Source organism: Stigmatopora nigra, chromosome 10, assembly GCF_051989575.1.
Source record: "Stigmatopora nigra isolate UIUO_SnigA chromosome 10, RoL_Snig_1.1, whole genome shotgun sequence".
In the NCBI taxonomy this organism is placed as follows: domain Eukaryota; kingdom Metazoa; phylum Chordata; class Actinopteri; order Syngnathiformes; family Syngnathidae; genus Stigmatopora; species Stigmatopora nigra.
Genome location: NC_135517.1, coordinates 12,003,466 through 12,019,247, shown reverse-complemented (window position 1 = coordinate 12,019,247; position 15,782 = coordinate 12,003,466). Strand labels below are relative to the sequence as shown.

The window sequence follows — 15,782 nt, the reverse complement described above, 5'->3', positions numbered from 1 at the left end:
CCGGGCAGCTGCCAACCACCAGCTACTTCAACCCGGGCTGTCCGGATGATTGCATTTGTCAAGCCGCCACTCCGTGTCAGCCCGTCGCTGGCCTGATCACCGTCAATTAGTAGTTAAAGCAAGGGGGGAAAGGGGGTGGGGTATTCTGCTTGTGTACTGTGAGAAGGTAAAACATGATGTGAGGAGAGGGGTCATTAAGCTTGTCTGGCAGGAAAGAAGCAGTTGACACTTCATTTATTTTGAATTATACAATAAGTACGACAATGATTTTCTAATTATCTGTCTTGTATGGACATTCAGCTTGACATTTTAAAGGTTGCCATAGAAAACATAGCTGAAAATTTTCCAAATATAATTGATTTCAACATCACTTTTTTAGGGAGACACCATTTAGTGTCATTTCTTTCCATGTTGCAATCCATGCTCATGGGCAGAACTGTAACAGCTAAAACAGAACTGAAAAGCTTTGGAAATATAGTAAAAAAATGTTTTCGTATTTTTTTAAATTTAAATATCCAGGTTATTGTTGAAAAACAAACAAACCCAATTTAATATTTACATGTATAGGACGAACTGAAGATGCTTTAGATATTGTCTCCCTCTACTGGTTCATACCTCGTATTACCAAAACAAGTAACAACCATATTTGTCATATTATACAATAATGAAATAAGATTCAGAATTAAAATTATATTTTATTTTCTATGTCGTATTGGAAACGAGACTGTTTCCCCCATTTTTTTATTTTAAGCAAAAATAAGCACATATCTGCAAATACGATAAATTAACTTCAAATTACAGCAACAACTTTAATTTTGTCTGTCCGAGATGAAGTCTCCTTGAAAAAAATGTTTTATTCCTGCATCAATTTGGAATATGAACGTTTCATGAAGGTATAGTAGTCGGCCATCCGAGTGTCCCTGAAAGCACCACGTGAGGTCAGAAGGCGGAGAAGAGACGTGCGCGTGGCCATGTGAATAGCGAAGAGAAAACCGCCCCTTTACACACCAAATGACTTCTGTGTGGATCAATTCACGAACGGCTTTACGACAGACTCGCCTATGTTTGCAAGAATTCTGCTTTTGAAATTCTGGTGGTTCGACACCCAAGGCTCTCTTTCATTGCAGCTTTTTTCGCCGTGGTGGATTGTAACATCAAATGAACGTTTTGTGTCGAGGTCACTGATAACCGAGTGACATTTACGTTGGTTCATTCATCATCAAAACAATGGCAGCCCACGACTTCAATTTCTTGCTTGCGACGGATTCGTATAAGGTCAGTGAAGCAGTACTTTACTTCATCGATGGTGTTTTTGGCGCTTGAGAATGACGTCGCATTGTTTATGAAAGGCTGTATTAACGATCTCAAGTGAAATGCTGCTTTGATCGCATATTTTTAAATTCGTTTTGAATGTGCGTAGAATGAGTCTAAATAGAAACATTTAGAGGCTATTTTAGTCTTTAGCCCACTATATTGCCAATTTAGACGAATTTGGACATCTTATCAATGTAATAACGCTGTTAATGTATATTTGATAGATATTTCAGCGTGTCGGCCCTTTAAGAGGCGTTTATGGCTGTCTACAGATGAAGGCATTGTTTTTAACATCCCCCAAACATATGTTCTTAAAAGCACAATTTGCAATTATTTCCATGTACGATCGTTACATATGGCATGAAATAATCTATCTTAATGATAAAATTCTGATTTGGAAGGTATATTCAGTTCCTTACTATGAAGATAAGATGACATTTGACCCCATCCTCCTTGAACCCCACATAAAAGACAATGTTTTAACTGTAGTGTGATTTGAGATGCTCAACGTAATTTCTAATACTAATTTTAAAAATGCAATCACTGGCAGATGAGTGGTTAGTGCATCGGCCTCACAGTGGGGGACCTGGGTTCAAACGCAGGTCCATCTGTGTGCAGTTTGCATGTTCACCCCGGGCCTGCGTGGGTTTTTTCTGGGTATTCCGGTTTCCTCTCGCATTACAAAGGCATGCATGGTAGGCTGATTGAATTGTCCATCGGTATGAATGGGAGTGTAAATGTTTGTTTGTCTCCTTGTGCCCTGCGATTGGGTAACAACCAATTCAGAGTGTCCCCCGCCTCGGACCCGAGGTCAGCTGGGATAGGCTCCGGCACCCCTCGCAACCCCAGTGAGGATAAATTGGTTGAGAAAATGAAATGAGGAAATGAGAGAATGAAATGAAATGCCGACATAGGTTTTCTACTATATAAGTTGTTTTAGACTGTATATACACTATATGTTCTTAACAATGCATTTGTACCTTTGTAGATTTTAATAAATATATAGGCCAAAATACAATTTTGAAAAAAAGTATTTTCTAATTGCTTGTGCTTGCAGTTCAAGTTGTTACATAATATGCTTCTCAATATAGTATTTTTTTTTTTTATATCAGTAAAGGTCAACTGTCACAGTCATGTGTAGTTGTTAAATGGCAAAGGTCTGGATGATTAATAGCCATTTATTTATTTATTTATTTTTTATTTTAAGCTCCAACCAGCCCCTGGATTTAAATTTTTTGAATATTTAACAACATGTAATCTGATTTGGCAATGCTTGTGGTAATGCTGCTTAGGGTTCCGAAGCTTACTACTTTACACTGCTTAATTTAAATAATCAAGCTGTAAAATCACCCAAAAATCAGGAGTTTTTATTTGGCCTTTTAACGTTTACATTTCTGTTTTACATTCTGCATCTTTTGTAAATTGGTGCTTTAAAAATAACATTGCACAAATATGTGACATCTTCATACTATGTAATATTGTGTCAAATTGTACATTATAGCTGTATGGTATGGGGAGTCAAAAGTATGTGGAATGGAATTTCTTTTAACTGTATAAAGCTGGATCATTAAATAGAAACTCCTCGTTTCCAATCTGTGACTAAGTATTTACAGGATTTTTTTTTATCTTTGCTATTATGTAATACACGTGGCATGATTACAAAGTGATGAATGAACACTCTATGCATCTAGAATGGTTGTGAAATTTTCATAATAGGCTTATTAGGACTTTGGTTAAGACTTCATTCTTTGTGGTTGTGTTCCTCAGATAACACACTACAAACAGTATCCTCCGAACATCAGCAAAATCTACTCCTACTTTGAATGCCGTCGCAAGAAAGGAACCCAGTTCAGCGAAGTGGTGTTTTTTGGTCTCCAATATTTGTTGAAGAAATATCTGACAGGTACATGTACATCCAGAAACGGTGGAAAACACACAACCAATTAGGATTTCTCAAGTTTCATTCACGTGAGATGAATATTTAGTCATGCTTATTGTTGCTTGGAAGCTCTGTTAGTTGAAACGGTTATTCCATGTGACTTTGCTTTTGAGTAATTGATTGGTTTTCTACAGGCCGAGTCATTACAGAGGAGAAGATTCAAGAAGCAAAACTATTCTACCAGTTACACTTTAAGCAAGCTGTATTTGATGAAGAAGGCTGGAGAAAGGTTCTTGAGGTAGGTCGGTGTCAAGAAACCACATTTGTGAAAAAAGAAAGTTAAACCAGCTCCTTGGTTAGGTAAATCATTTGGAGAAATGTTCTAACTTTGTTTTGCACATATCCAAAATTACTATCGCCATGCACAGCAATTTTCTTATCACCACAGTGCACGTGAGTGAATCTGTTCGAAATGATAATGGGCTGGTGCCCATCTATGTTGACACACATATTTTCCCTCTAAAGATGTTAACGTTGTTTGGTCATGATAGTATGGATGGTTGATGTATTTTCTTATTAGGACTCACAGCATGTTTTAATGTACTTCTTTTGTATCAGAAACATGATGGCCGTCTTCCTATCCGAATAAAAGCTGTACCTGAAGGCAAGATCATACCCAGGGGCAATGTTCTCTTCACTGTGGAAAATACAGACCCAAGCTTCTTCTGGCTAACCAACTACGTTGAGGTAAGTGATACTTACACATGACAAATTTGTTGCCTTAATACAGGAGTGCCACAGGAAGGGTTAGGAATTAGTTAACTTAATGAGACTTTTTGAAAAAAAAAAAAACGGACTGATTACCTGAAATGTTAGCAGTTTAACATATTTCGAATGAACTGCCTCATACTGCTACGTATCCTTACCTATTTTGTCAAATCATTTCATCTCATTTCATTTTCTGAACCGCTTCATCCTCATTAGGGTTGCCAGGGGTGCTGGAGCATATCCCAGCTGACTCTGAGCCAGAGGCGGGGGACACCCTGAATCAGTGGCCAGCTGATCGCAGGGCACGAGGAGACGGACAACCATGCACACTCGCACCCATACCTAGGGGCAATTTAGAGTCTTCAATCAGCCTACCATGCATGTTTTTGGAATATGGGAGGAAATCAGAGTACCCAGAGGAAACCCACACAGGCCTGGGGAGAATATGCAAACTCCACACCGGTGGACGTGACCTGTATTTGAACCCCAGACCCCAGAGCTGTGAGGCCGACACACTAACCACTTGCACCACTGGGCCGCCCTTGTCAAATGATTTTGGTGGTTATTAGTTTCTACATAAACTACTTAAATCCCTTTCATTGGCATTTTATATTATTCAATATGTAGTATGGATGCTGATGTAATAGTTTTCTTATCTTGTCTTCAAACTACTAAGTATTAGTTCTTAGTTTTGAAAAGATAAACCCTTTGCTCCAATTTTTTCACTGACTACTTGTTTAAAAGCACCTTTTTACTTCTGGTTCTAGACCATGCTGGTCCAGATGTGGTATCCCATCACCGTGGCGACTATATCCAGAGAGTTTAAGAAGATCCTTGCAAAACACCTGAAGGCCACTTCAGGAAGCCTTGAGGGTCTTGAACTGAAGCTGCACGACTTTGGCTACAGAGGAGTCTCCTCACAGGAGGTCAGTGAAAGTGTGTCATAACTTATTTTTAAAAACATGAGTGGCTTGTACAGTAATCATTTTGGACAGTAGGAACAAGTATTTAATTGTGGTAAGATTCCTCATAGTTGTCTGGACATGTGGTTGTGATTGTCTTGTGTCTTAGAGGTCTATTGTCATGTAACCTTCCCAATAAACATAATGACTATCCTCAACTGTAGAATTACTCTATGCAACTTCCTGCTGTACTGAAATAGCATTTTCCTGCTGTAAGGCAAACCTTTTAGAATGTATGACTAACTTGAAAAACAGGGCAGGTTAGAACAACTCGATGTATGCTAGTGCTTTATTTTTCCTAAAGATACAGAAATAATTACTATTTGATTCATTTTTTTGTATCTACTCAGTCTGCAGCTCTAGGTGGAGCTGCTCATCTGGTGAATTTCTGCAGTACTGACACAGTAGCTGGTCTTCTAATGGCTCAGCGATATTATGGATGCCAAATGGCTGGTTTCTCTATTCCAGCTGCTGAGCATAGGTAAATAAAAGTAAGAGTAATAGGGTAATAGGGTCTCCCTGCATTTTGTATTTCTGGATAATATTTATAAACTCTAAACTATGTGGTATTTGTTTGTTTGTTTATTATCGTGTTTTAAATACATTTTTTTTAAGTATATAAAAATATAATATTAAAATACTCTCCATTTTTCTTCCAGTACGATCATCTCCTGGGGGAAAAGTAGAGAGAAGGATGCATTTGAGCGCCTTTTGGATGCATTCTCTTCTGGGCCAGTATCAGTAGTCAGTGACAGCTATGACATCTTCAATGCGTGCAAACACATCTGGGGAGACAAGCTGAAGGAGCGAGTCATGGAACGTGGACAGGACTCCTTTCTTGTTATCCGCCCTGACTCTGGAGATCCTGCAGAAACTCTTATCGAGGTAAATAAAACAACTGGATGCAGTCTGACATGATCATAAAAATGATCAAATCGGGCCTCTTGTATCATCTTAATTAATAATAATTTTACTATTATGTCTTTTTTGTATTCAAATATTTGGGATGTAAATATTTGAATATAATGTCAGGCAAATAATGTGGTACTATTATATTTTTTTATAACCAGGGAAATAGTAACTATTATTTATTCCTGTTTTGCTATGACCAATACAAATACATTCAATTGAGTTTGTGGAGTTGGGAAAGTGACCACCTTCTCAACCCTGTCACACGCCAATAAAAAGTAAGAGTGAAAGAAGACTAGAATAGTAGGGGTAGAGGTGCCAGGTCAGCCCAAGAATTTTGGGGTCATGTAGGAGATAATTTTAGAAAGGAGAACAAATGAAAAAAGATTGACAAGGTTTAGAACGCCATTAAATTTTGCTGGGAAGAAAAACACTCGGAATGTTCTCATATGGCTCTATTATCTGCATGTGTGTACGCCATTGCAGTGGAGCAGTTTTTCCATTTTGGTTTGGCATCTTAATGGCGTTAAAGACAATCCTCCAAACTAAAGACTTATCTTTCAGATAACCAGCTCCTTGGAATTAGGTTTTAAACTCAATGTCCGTGCGGCACACCTCAAACAACTTGACCCATTCTCAAATTGGATCTTGATTTTGTTTGGGGTATTAAATGAAATTGTAGATGAGGATGTCAAAATTTGGAAATATATGTAATTATGCTAAATTGCACAATATGCACATGTATCTAATCCATAATTCAACAATTTACAAAAAAGAATGTGGATAATTGTTTTTGGTTCCAATGTAACAAAGCTTATTTAGTATAACAAGCTCAGGCTGAGAATGTCATGAATGATTTTAACTACCTCTATAAATTACTCTGTTTCTACTAGGTCATCAGGATTTTGGAGGAGTGTTTTGGGTGTTCTCGGAACTCTATGGGATACAAGTTGCTGCCATCATACCTTCGAATAATTCAAGGGGATGGAATTGACCTCAAATCAGTAGATGAGGTACTAACAACGGACTTCTGAAAATGATTCAGTTTTTTTATATTCCTATCCATCTCAAGTTAAACTAAAAAAAAAATATATATATATATATATATATATATATATATATATATATATATATATATATATATATATATATATATATATATATATATATATATATATATATATATATTTATATATATATTTGGGGGATAAAGGGAAATGATTATTTTTTTACCATTATTAATCAAATAATAACTGTTGATCCATAATTTGTATTGGTTGCCATCATTATTCAGATTCTACACAAGTTGAGTGATGAAGGCTGGAGTGCGGAGAATGTTTTCTTTGGTTGTGGCAGTTCTTTGCTCCAGAAACTTAACAGAGATACACTCTCATGTGCCTTCAAGTGCAGCTACGTGGAGACAAATGGCAAGGGGGTGAGTAAAGTTCCAGTTGTAGGTTATCAAATGGTGAAGTATAAATTACAAGGTATATAGCTATATTCGCCGGTCCCATCTGCTTGGGCGAGGTTATTGCGCGTGTTTTGGTGATCTATTTGTGTACGGAGAAGCATAATGGCTAATCCACACGTGTGCAGATCGCAATAAAGGATGACAGTGTAAAAATAACAAAGATTCATTCATCAACTCTGCTTTCAGCTTTAACAAATAAAAGATTGAGTTTACACATTTGGAGAAGGCCAAGAAATTGATTCATAATACAATTTTCTATTAAGATCCGACATCTGTTTCTGGCCATCATAAAAAAATTCAACTTTCTACGATGCACGGTTTGGACAAACGTAGCGAGAGAATCTTAACATACACACACCCACACATCCATCCTTAAATCATGCTTTATAAGGATTATAGACAATGCAGCGAACAAGCCACTGTTTTTTTCGAAATTCACTCCTTTGTCCGTTCACAGATGGACGTCTACAAGCTGCCAGTGACGGACCCATCTAAGGGGTCAAAGAGAGGTCGTCTGTCACTGAGAAGGAATTCCAATGGGCTCTTGGAGACTGTAGAAAGAGGGGCCGGCAAACCTGAAGAGGTGAGACCTAGCTTCAGTTTACTTACACTTTATAACAAGACACTTTTTTTCTTCCTTTACGTCCATAGTCCTTGAGGAGAAGAATAAGATAAAGATTTTTTGTACTTTTTTCCAAAGTCAGATATTTACGTCTCATTTTTGTTGTTATGTTGTGTTCAAACTGTATGATTTGGGGATGTGGTTTGCAAGATCTTCACAGTAGTTGGCATGAAATTTTTACCGTTCCCTCTGACAAAAATGGTGTAACTGAGGCAAGTTTTTGGGCCGCCCAGCTCACACATCCCTGTTCAGGTGTGTCCATCAGTTCCCATTAGGTTTGAGATGAGAACATCTGAGGCTCATTCCACAACACATTTTGTTATTCATTTACCACTTTGTAACCTGTTGGGACATCGTGCTTTTGATGCGTGTATCAGTTTAGTAGTGATAAGCAGAAGAACTGGTTTGAAATACTGGTTTGAAGTGTTATTGATTGTCAAATTGTGGCTCTGTCCAACAAAGAAAAAACTGTACATTTTCAAATTAATCAATTATCTGTGCTGTTAAAAGACCCATATTCTTCAAACACAGTGTTTTGACACAAATCTTAGCCTATGCAACTCCCAGACGTGAATTTTCATGAAAATCGGTTCAACCGTTTCAGAGTCCATAGAGATAGAACAGATATATATATGCACACACACAGACAAATATGCATTTATATAATAGTTTAGATCATCTCTGTTCATCTCTGTTTCTTCTGTGTCACCCTCAAGGATTTGTTAGTGACTGTGTTTGAGAATGGATGCCTTCTGCAGAATTACTCCCTGGAGGAAATTCGTAAGCATGCCAGATTGCGGGATGAGGAAATGACTCCTCCTACCACACACAACCACAAAGAGGAGCTGCTGCACAAGCACATCATCAATGGAATTCATTAGGTAACATGTCTAACCCTTAACAATCTCGGCAAATATGTAAATTTGGAAGCCCAATTTACCCAAAGGAGGAGGGATGCAAGGTTTCAATTAGTTTTATTTGTCTGGTTAGTCAGTTTTTTGTTGTTGTTTTTAAATGCATCAACAATTGCAGAAGGCAAATGAAACTTGGAGAGTAGTGACTGAAGCAGGTCACTGAGGACATTTTTTTGCTTAGGACTATGGACTCTCGTCCCACTCTTTGAGACCGCACCATCATGACAGCCATTGAAACTCACAGGAGCAATATTTGTGAGCTTGTTGCTTTTTTTGACTCCCCTGAAGTATGCAATTCTAGGATTTTTCCCCTGTAGTGGTGTTGTTTTTATAGAGCATGCAGTCTCTACAGCTACACACTTACAAATGTAGTATTTAGTTTGTCGTGTTTATCTTATTATATAGTAGTTGCATTTTGAAGCAATGTTTTAGACCAAAACAAAATGTTCACTTTCACTTTAAAAACGATTAACTTTTCTGTAGTCAATAGTAGTGGTACTTGAAGGACTGTCAAAGTGTATATTTTTTTATTTAAAGTTTGTATCAATACACATAATTTTAAAAAAGGACTCATCTGGCAAGTCACAAGATGAGCTGTTTGGGCGAAATAGGAATATTTCACCGGCTGCCATGCTGCCACCCCTGATATAACAGGCCAAATACACCTCACAATGAAGAAAAATACAGATTGTAATAACATTAAAGATTGTTGTTTGTTTTCAAGATATTTTTACCACTATAAATTGGAAAATTGTGTCAAAATAGCAGAAACAAATCATACTGATTTCTCCAAAAACTTTAATTTCCAGTATTTGGACATATGGGATTTCTGCCTAAAAGTAACAATTGCATATGCATTAGGTACCTTATGTATAAAAATGCAAATAGATTCTATATCAGTTGTAGAAGTAGTTGGTGATTTCTTGGATCAACAAATCCATCATGTACAAGGTATGTAGTTCATACACTGTAAATAATTTTGTTATGATTATAATTCAACCACAACCTGCAGATGACATATCTGTCCTAGGACTACTTCTCTTCTACATTAAGTAAATGTTTGCTACTGCAGGTTGTTTTTCTTGAAACACTTTCTAGAATTCATTGAGCACAAATGAAAATATATTGTTTGGTGTCATATTATCTAGTAATGCTATTAAAAGGACACTACTGTCTGCTCTTTACTTTAAACCAAAATTGTCATCACAATTTTCAGTGGGTGTTTCCTTAATCTTCCGATTTGGGGTTGCCACACCATTCTTCTCTGTCCAACTCTCATTTACTTTACTCTTTTTCCATTCCTCCCATTTTCTGTGCATGACGCCACCTTTCTGAATGTCCCTTTAAAGAATCAGATGTATTTTTGTAACTCCCCGAACGATGCATAACATCTGAAAACGCTGAAATGCTATTTGTTCACAAAAACTCCCTTAGGTGTTTACTTTTTTTACCCTACAACTTACTACAAGCAACTTTGCTGTTTGTTTATAGTTGAGCTCTTTATTTTTTTTTCACTCTGCTGCCTTGACAGCTGATTGGTTGTCTGTTGTCGTGGAGATGGCAGGGACTGTAGGTGGGGGTCGAGCTGCGGGATAAATAGCTTGGGGTTTACATGATGGAGAGGAGAGTATCCGACTTCTTCATACGTGATAAAAACTTGCCAAGTGAAGTCCATATTGGGATCTTTTTGCATGTGAGGAAAAAAATGATAGTAATCGTTCTTCTGTGAGTTTGTCCTAATCTGTGCGGTCAGTTTGGATGATGGAGATTCGTGCCGACGCGCCCTGTGGGCGCCTGCTCATGCTGTTACTCCCACTCTGCTTCTTGAGCCTTCACGGGTCAGCCATAGACACAGGTTAGACATCCACGTCCTGAAAGTACGAGGGACACGTGTGCGCATTCTAAGTGTGTAACACTCTGTTTATTGCTTTACTAAGAGTTATAACCGTTTTGATTTGTGTTTATCTTAACATTTCAAATATTTTCTCCAACTTAAAGACTAGTACTATTGAGTCGGTAAGTCACTACATTTAATATGCACAACTGCAGCTTTTTTTTTTAAATTTAAGTTAATTGGACTTGATAATTTTGTGGTATAACAAAGAGAGAGGAAAGTAGTAAGTCAAATGTTGTCATTTTACATACTCTACATGTCAATATAAATAATTATTTCTATAGGATGTAGTATTCCAGATGTCTTCCCACATTTTGTCACATTTCCATGTTCTTTGTCTGTCTGTGACAAAAAAAAAAAAACATTCTTATTGAATCAGTCATCCTCACCTCGCACACGAATGCCCAGCATGCCGGCACTGTTGCCCTCTCAATATAATGCCGTCGCGCTGTCGTCTAACCCTCGCATTTTAAACAGGATATCATGTTTTTATGTTGATGTTGTTTAAAAAAAAAAACTAAAATAATAATTTTCTTGACGAACTGCTGGGTAGAGGGGATAAATGTTTCCCACCAACAGGGGCTCACAGGCTTTGAGACATTCCTGGAGGTCAGTGGAGGAGGAGCTAACTGTCTCCTATGGAAACGGAGCTAATAAACTCCACTGGTGATTGTAAATTTTGTCACTATTTGGCCCGGAGCCCAGAGGTAGAGGGTGATGGGCGGCTGAGATGGGCTGACAAAGCCGGATCTGCCCACCCATCCATCCTGTTCTGACCCATGGAATAACACCCCAGTTGATTTACAAAGTAGATTGATGATTTAGTAGATTGATGTTTGCTATGCTTCTATTTTGGCATTTTTTTTTCAAAAAAGATATTTTAATGAATACAAAAGCATCAAACCTTCACATGAAAGATGACTGAAGATTTGTATATGTATGTATATAGCAAGTACCAAAGTCACACCCAAACAAACATCTGAGCAATTTACCCAATTTTCACAAAATGTAAACCTACTAGAAGTTTTTATCATAGCCAGACCTCATGGTTTCAACTCTGATTTTATATGTGATGTTCTTATCCTTTTAGTAAATGTTGTGGACTTCTGTGGTCAGACTATCCGAGGTGATGGCATGATCATCAACTCACATCAGGAATCCAAAAAGTACTACTTTGTAACAATGGGGACCGACTGCCACCTCACAATGCAGGCTACTTCTCCAAAGGACAAGGTTCAGTTCCACTTTCGCTTCTTCCTTGTCTACAGTTTGTTGCGAGTCGCCCCTCTGAGTCCGGCCCCTCTGTTACCCGAGTCTCCACGTGGCTCTGCTCCCCTCAACCCTAAACTGGAGCCCACCTCTGGAGAAAGTTCAGAGGATCCATGTCACGCAGGCTCATTTGTACAATTTTATGATGGATGGGACAGGACCTTTCCTCCACTTGGGCCTCCTTTGTGTGGGAAGAGCCCACCACGGCCAGTGCTTTCGACGGGCAACTACCTAACCCTACGACTAGTCACCCGCGGCACTCAACCCAGAGTGGACTTTGTGGGGGACTTCACATCGTTCAGACTCGGTAAATGCACTCTGCTTGTTAACCAATTTTGAAGAGGAAAAAATCCAAAAGCATTACTAGTGATCTCCAAAAGAATATCCAAGACAACATATCTGCTTCTTGGTGGTTAAAGACATTTAACTTCAGACCTAAATGCCTTTTCAAGTCTAAATATAAGCCGTTCACCCCAAGTAAGCCTTACACAAATACATGGCACAATTTGGATGGCGTGGAGTCTGTGCTTGATTTGCATTTCAAAGGGCGTCTCTGTTGTGTACTTACTTGTGTGTACTTCTTCCTCAGGATTCAACCAGTCATTTTGCAGCAGCGAGCCTTACTTTACTTGCAGAAATGGAAAGTGTATCCCACTTAGTCTAGTGTGTGATGATAAGGGCATTGACAACTGCGGGGATGGAAGTGACCTGGAAGAAAATCTAACGACAGGGTGCAAAGGTCAGTGACGTAATGTGTGTCTGTCTATTTGATCCTAACACAAAATAATTTTGGTAAGCTACGAAGTTTTGATAAAATGTTTCAAAACGTTCCAAGACGACCATCAAAAAAGACACCTTATGCAATGGGGCCATGCTTAATATATGATTTTAGTTCATTCTGTAGCCACAAGTATCTTTTATACAAATAATCAGTGCTATCTATTGAAACTTACTCGATCTGGTTTGTTTGGCCTTCAGAAGCTCTGACTCTTCACTGAACACCGTGGCCGCAGGTTTCAAAGATCCGTGACTCATCAGCAGGGATGAATTGATTCTCTCAAACAACCCTATTCTCATCATTGCTCATTCTGATCAGTGCTTGGCAACCTAAAACAAAGAGTATGCATTTAAAAGCATATGGGTAAAAGTTCAGTGCAGAGTTTTAAGGGTACACTTAGGACTTGTGTAATGCAGTGGAAAATGTTTTGGAGCATCACAATTATATATAATGTTCTTTCAGCTTCCACATCGGTTATCCTCACGGTGATTGTTGATTGCCCTTTACCTTCAAAACATCACGTTGATCAATGTCTGTGTTTCCTCAGGAGGCCAGCTTCTACCTGCAGAACCTCCACGGCCGGTAGCAACCCCTCCACCATCTTTTTTAAATCCTCCCACCATACCAATTCCGACACACTTCAACTGTGGAATTGCAAAGACCACTCCTAGTTATGAGTCGGTGTCAGGTACGTGAAATAACTATATTTATGTATTTATTTATTTATATATATATATATATATATATATATATATATATATATATATATATATATATATATATATATATATATATATATATATATATATATATATATATATATATATATATATATATATATATATATATATATATATAACTATATATATATAACTGCTTTTGACTACATCATTTATTGAAAAGATACTTTTTTAGAGGTGAACATGTTTTTTATATAAGAGACAAAAGTCAACAACAATGATTTGTTGTTGCATCTTAATTTTATTAGGAGATAGTTTGCTATGTCCACATCCAGCTCACCCACAAGTATATCAGGCTTTTAATTAATCTTGTTAATTGAATCTAGTCGCTTTGAGTCCTACAATCACTTAGTATAACAATCTCACACAAACCAGCCAGCAAAGTTTGTGAACCAATTAACATTTAGCTGATATAAGGTTTGACGACTAGACATAAAACCAATGGCGGCAGCCAGTGAGCTGTTCAGACTCGTAACCGATGAAATGGGTAATGATTCTCCCAGCAACAAGCACTTTTTCAGGTGATCTGTCTTATTCCAGAATGAGGTGGTATTGTAGGGCGTCCTGGCCTGGTCCCCAACGACAAAGCATCCACCCCCTTTTACTGTCAACTAAAGTGAGAATGGAAGCGATAGATTAGCATGTCATGAATGCTTGAAACGAAGCCCAGCCTAAAGGCACAAGTGAAAGCTGAATTGGTGTCACATCATGCTTGTTGCCGTCTAACGATATGAGACGTCGACCAAGTTTTGCCTTTGGTGAGACAACCATTTGGTCGTTGAGATTTTATACATATTTATCTGGAATTTGTTAACTCTTTTCCAGACTCTTCACCCTCTGCATCGTTGTTGGTGCTCTACATCATCCTTGGTTTGATGGCGGGATGTGCAGTGTTCTGTTGGTGCTGTTGGTCGCCCGGCTGGTTTGTATGGCGCATAAGTATTTTTCGTTTTTTGCCGTGCTGCAACGCCGCTTGTGCCTCCTGTCAACTCTGCGCTCGCAGTTGCACTCAGAGCAAGGACCACTGCCTGTCAAAAGTCACACCGCAATCACCTCAGAATGGAACCCCGGCCGCTGGGATAGCTAGTAACGTAGATGAGACTCTTTCCGCTGCAGAAATTTAGAAGGAAAGGACATTTTAGTAAAGACTTCTACTGTGAGCAGCAATCAGTGATTGCCAAACATGGACAGCGACAGTAGTGACCACAATTTTTGGGAAATAGTTGAAAGCATTTGGCAACAGGACAAAACTGTTCATATGCTTTACATGAAGTTTTTTTAGAGAAGTATATTTTTTAAATTTCTCAAACCTTAGAGCATGTTTCATTCCTCATAGGGATTATTTTTTACATATAGTCTGCTCTTTCAAGCAATCTCGAGCAGTTAATTGGGGCCTGTTTAAGAGGGGTTTTTATGAAATGTGCAGAAAAGTCCCCATTTTTTGGCCCAATGTCAGACATCGACACATCAAAAATAAAAAGACACCCCCCTGCTCAGCACAGCTGTTCTCCTAAACTTCCACTCCAAATAGCCCAATGTTATTCCACAGCGGGACGTTTGGACGCAGAGAAAAACATCATATTTTGATTGACCCTGTGCATTGATGTAGTGTAATTCCTTCCGTCTATTTAATAATTTTGTACCAAGCATAGTCAATAGGTTCACACTTAAATTCGTGTCCATTATGACCGACTTATCGCCTGTAAAAAACAACATATGGAGACAACTCACATTTCTCCACCTTATTTGCAAAGTTGATGTGAAAAGTGGATAGAATCCAAAGTACTAACTTCCTATTGAAGGTACTTTGTATATTTTGTACTGTTCACTTTTATTTAAAACTATCATCTTGCAGTGTTTGTGCTACTTTCTTTTTTCTTATTACATTTTACCAAGCCTTTCTATCAAATAGCACATGTTTAAGATTTATGAATTTGTTATCTAAGGAAGCGTTAAAAGGTTGTAACGTGTAAAGTTTACTTTTTCCTTATTTGTTAAGACGTAGTTTAGTCTGGCCATTTTCACAAAACTTAGGTGTTGGGAAGTTTTATACTTAGGATTGCGATAATTTGACAAAAGCATGTCATAGGTATGTTTCAAAAGCACATGGGAACTGCCTTAGACTGTGAAAGAAATACTCTGTCTTCTTCTATGTGTGTCTCAGATAGTGTGATAGGTGTGAAGGGGCAGCCACGATTCATGTGTCTGCCAGGCAAATGGTCTTTGTTGTGGACTCCAGATGGAGTAGCTGTGTAACATTTG

The 15,782-nt window shown here is 38.1% G+C and overlaps 2 protein-coding genes across 2 annotated transcripts; both read left to right on the top strand.

The window, feature by feature from the left end:
* Window positions 1-943: 943 nt before the first annotated feature.
* On the top strand, window positions 944-9,543 carry nampt2 (nicotinamide phosphoribosyltransferase 2). The gene is made up of 11 exons (XM_077726206.1): window positions 944-1,275; window positions 3,082-3,217; window positions 3,388-3,491; window positions 3,812-3,940; window positions 4,729-4,887; window positions 5,274-5,404; window positions 5,583-5,808; window positions 6,726-6,845; window positions 7,127-7,267; window positions 7,761-7,886; window positions 8,642-9,543. Exons 1-11 carry the CDS (start codon window positions 1,228-1,230, stop codon window positions 8,804-8,806), a joined length of 1,485 nt encoding a protein of 494 aa, XP_077582332.1. The 5' UTR covers window positions 944-1,227; the 3' UTR covers window positions 8,807-9,543.
* A 775-nt stretch (window positions 9,544-10,318) lies between these two features.
* Window positions 10,319-15,572, top strand: ldlrad2 (low density lipoprotein receptor class A domain containing 2). The gene is made up of 5 exons (XM_077726215.1): window positions 10,319-10,694; window positions 11,824-12,309; window positions 12,592-12,741; window positions 13,328-13,468; window positions 14,346-15,572. Exons 1-5 carry the CDS (start codon window positions 10,598-10,600, stop codon window positions 14,642-14,644), a joined length of 1,173 nt encoding a protein of 390 aa, XP_077582341.1. The 5' UTR covers window positions 10,319-10,597; the 3' UTR covers window positions 14,645-15,572.
* Window positions 15,573-15,782: the final 210 nt, after the last annotated feature.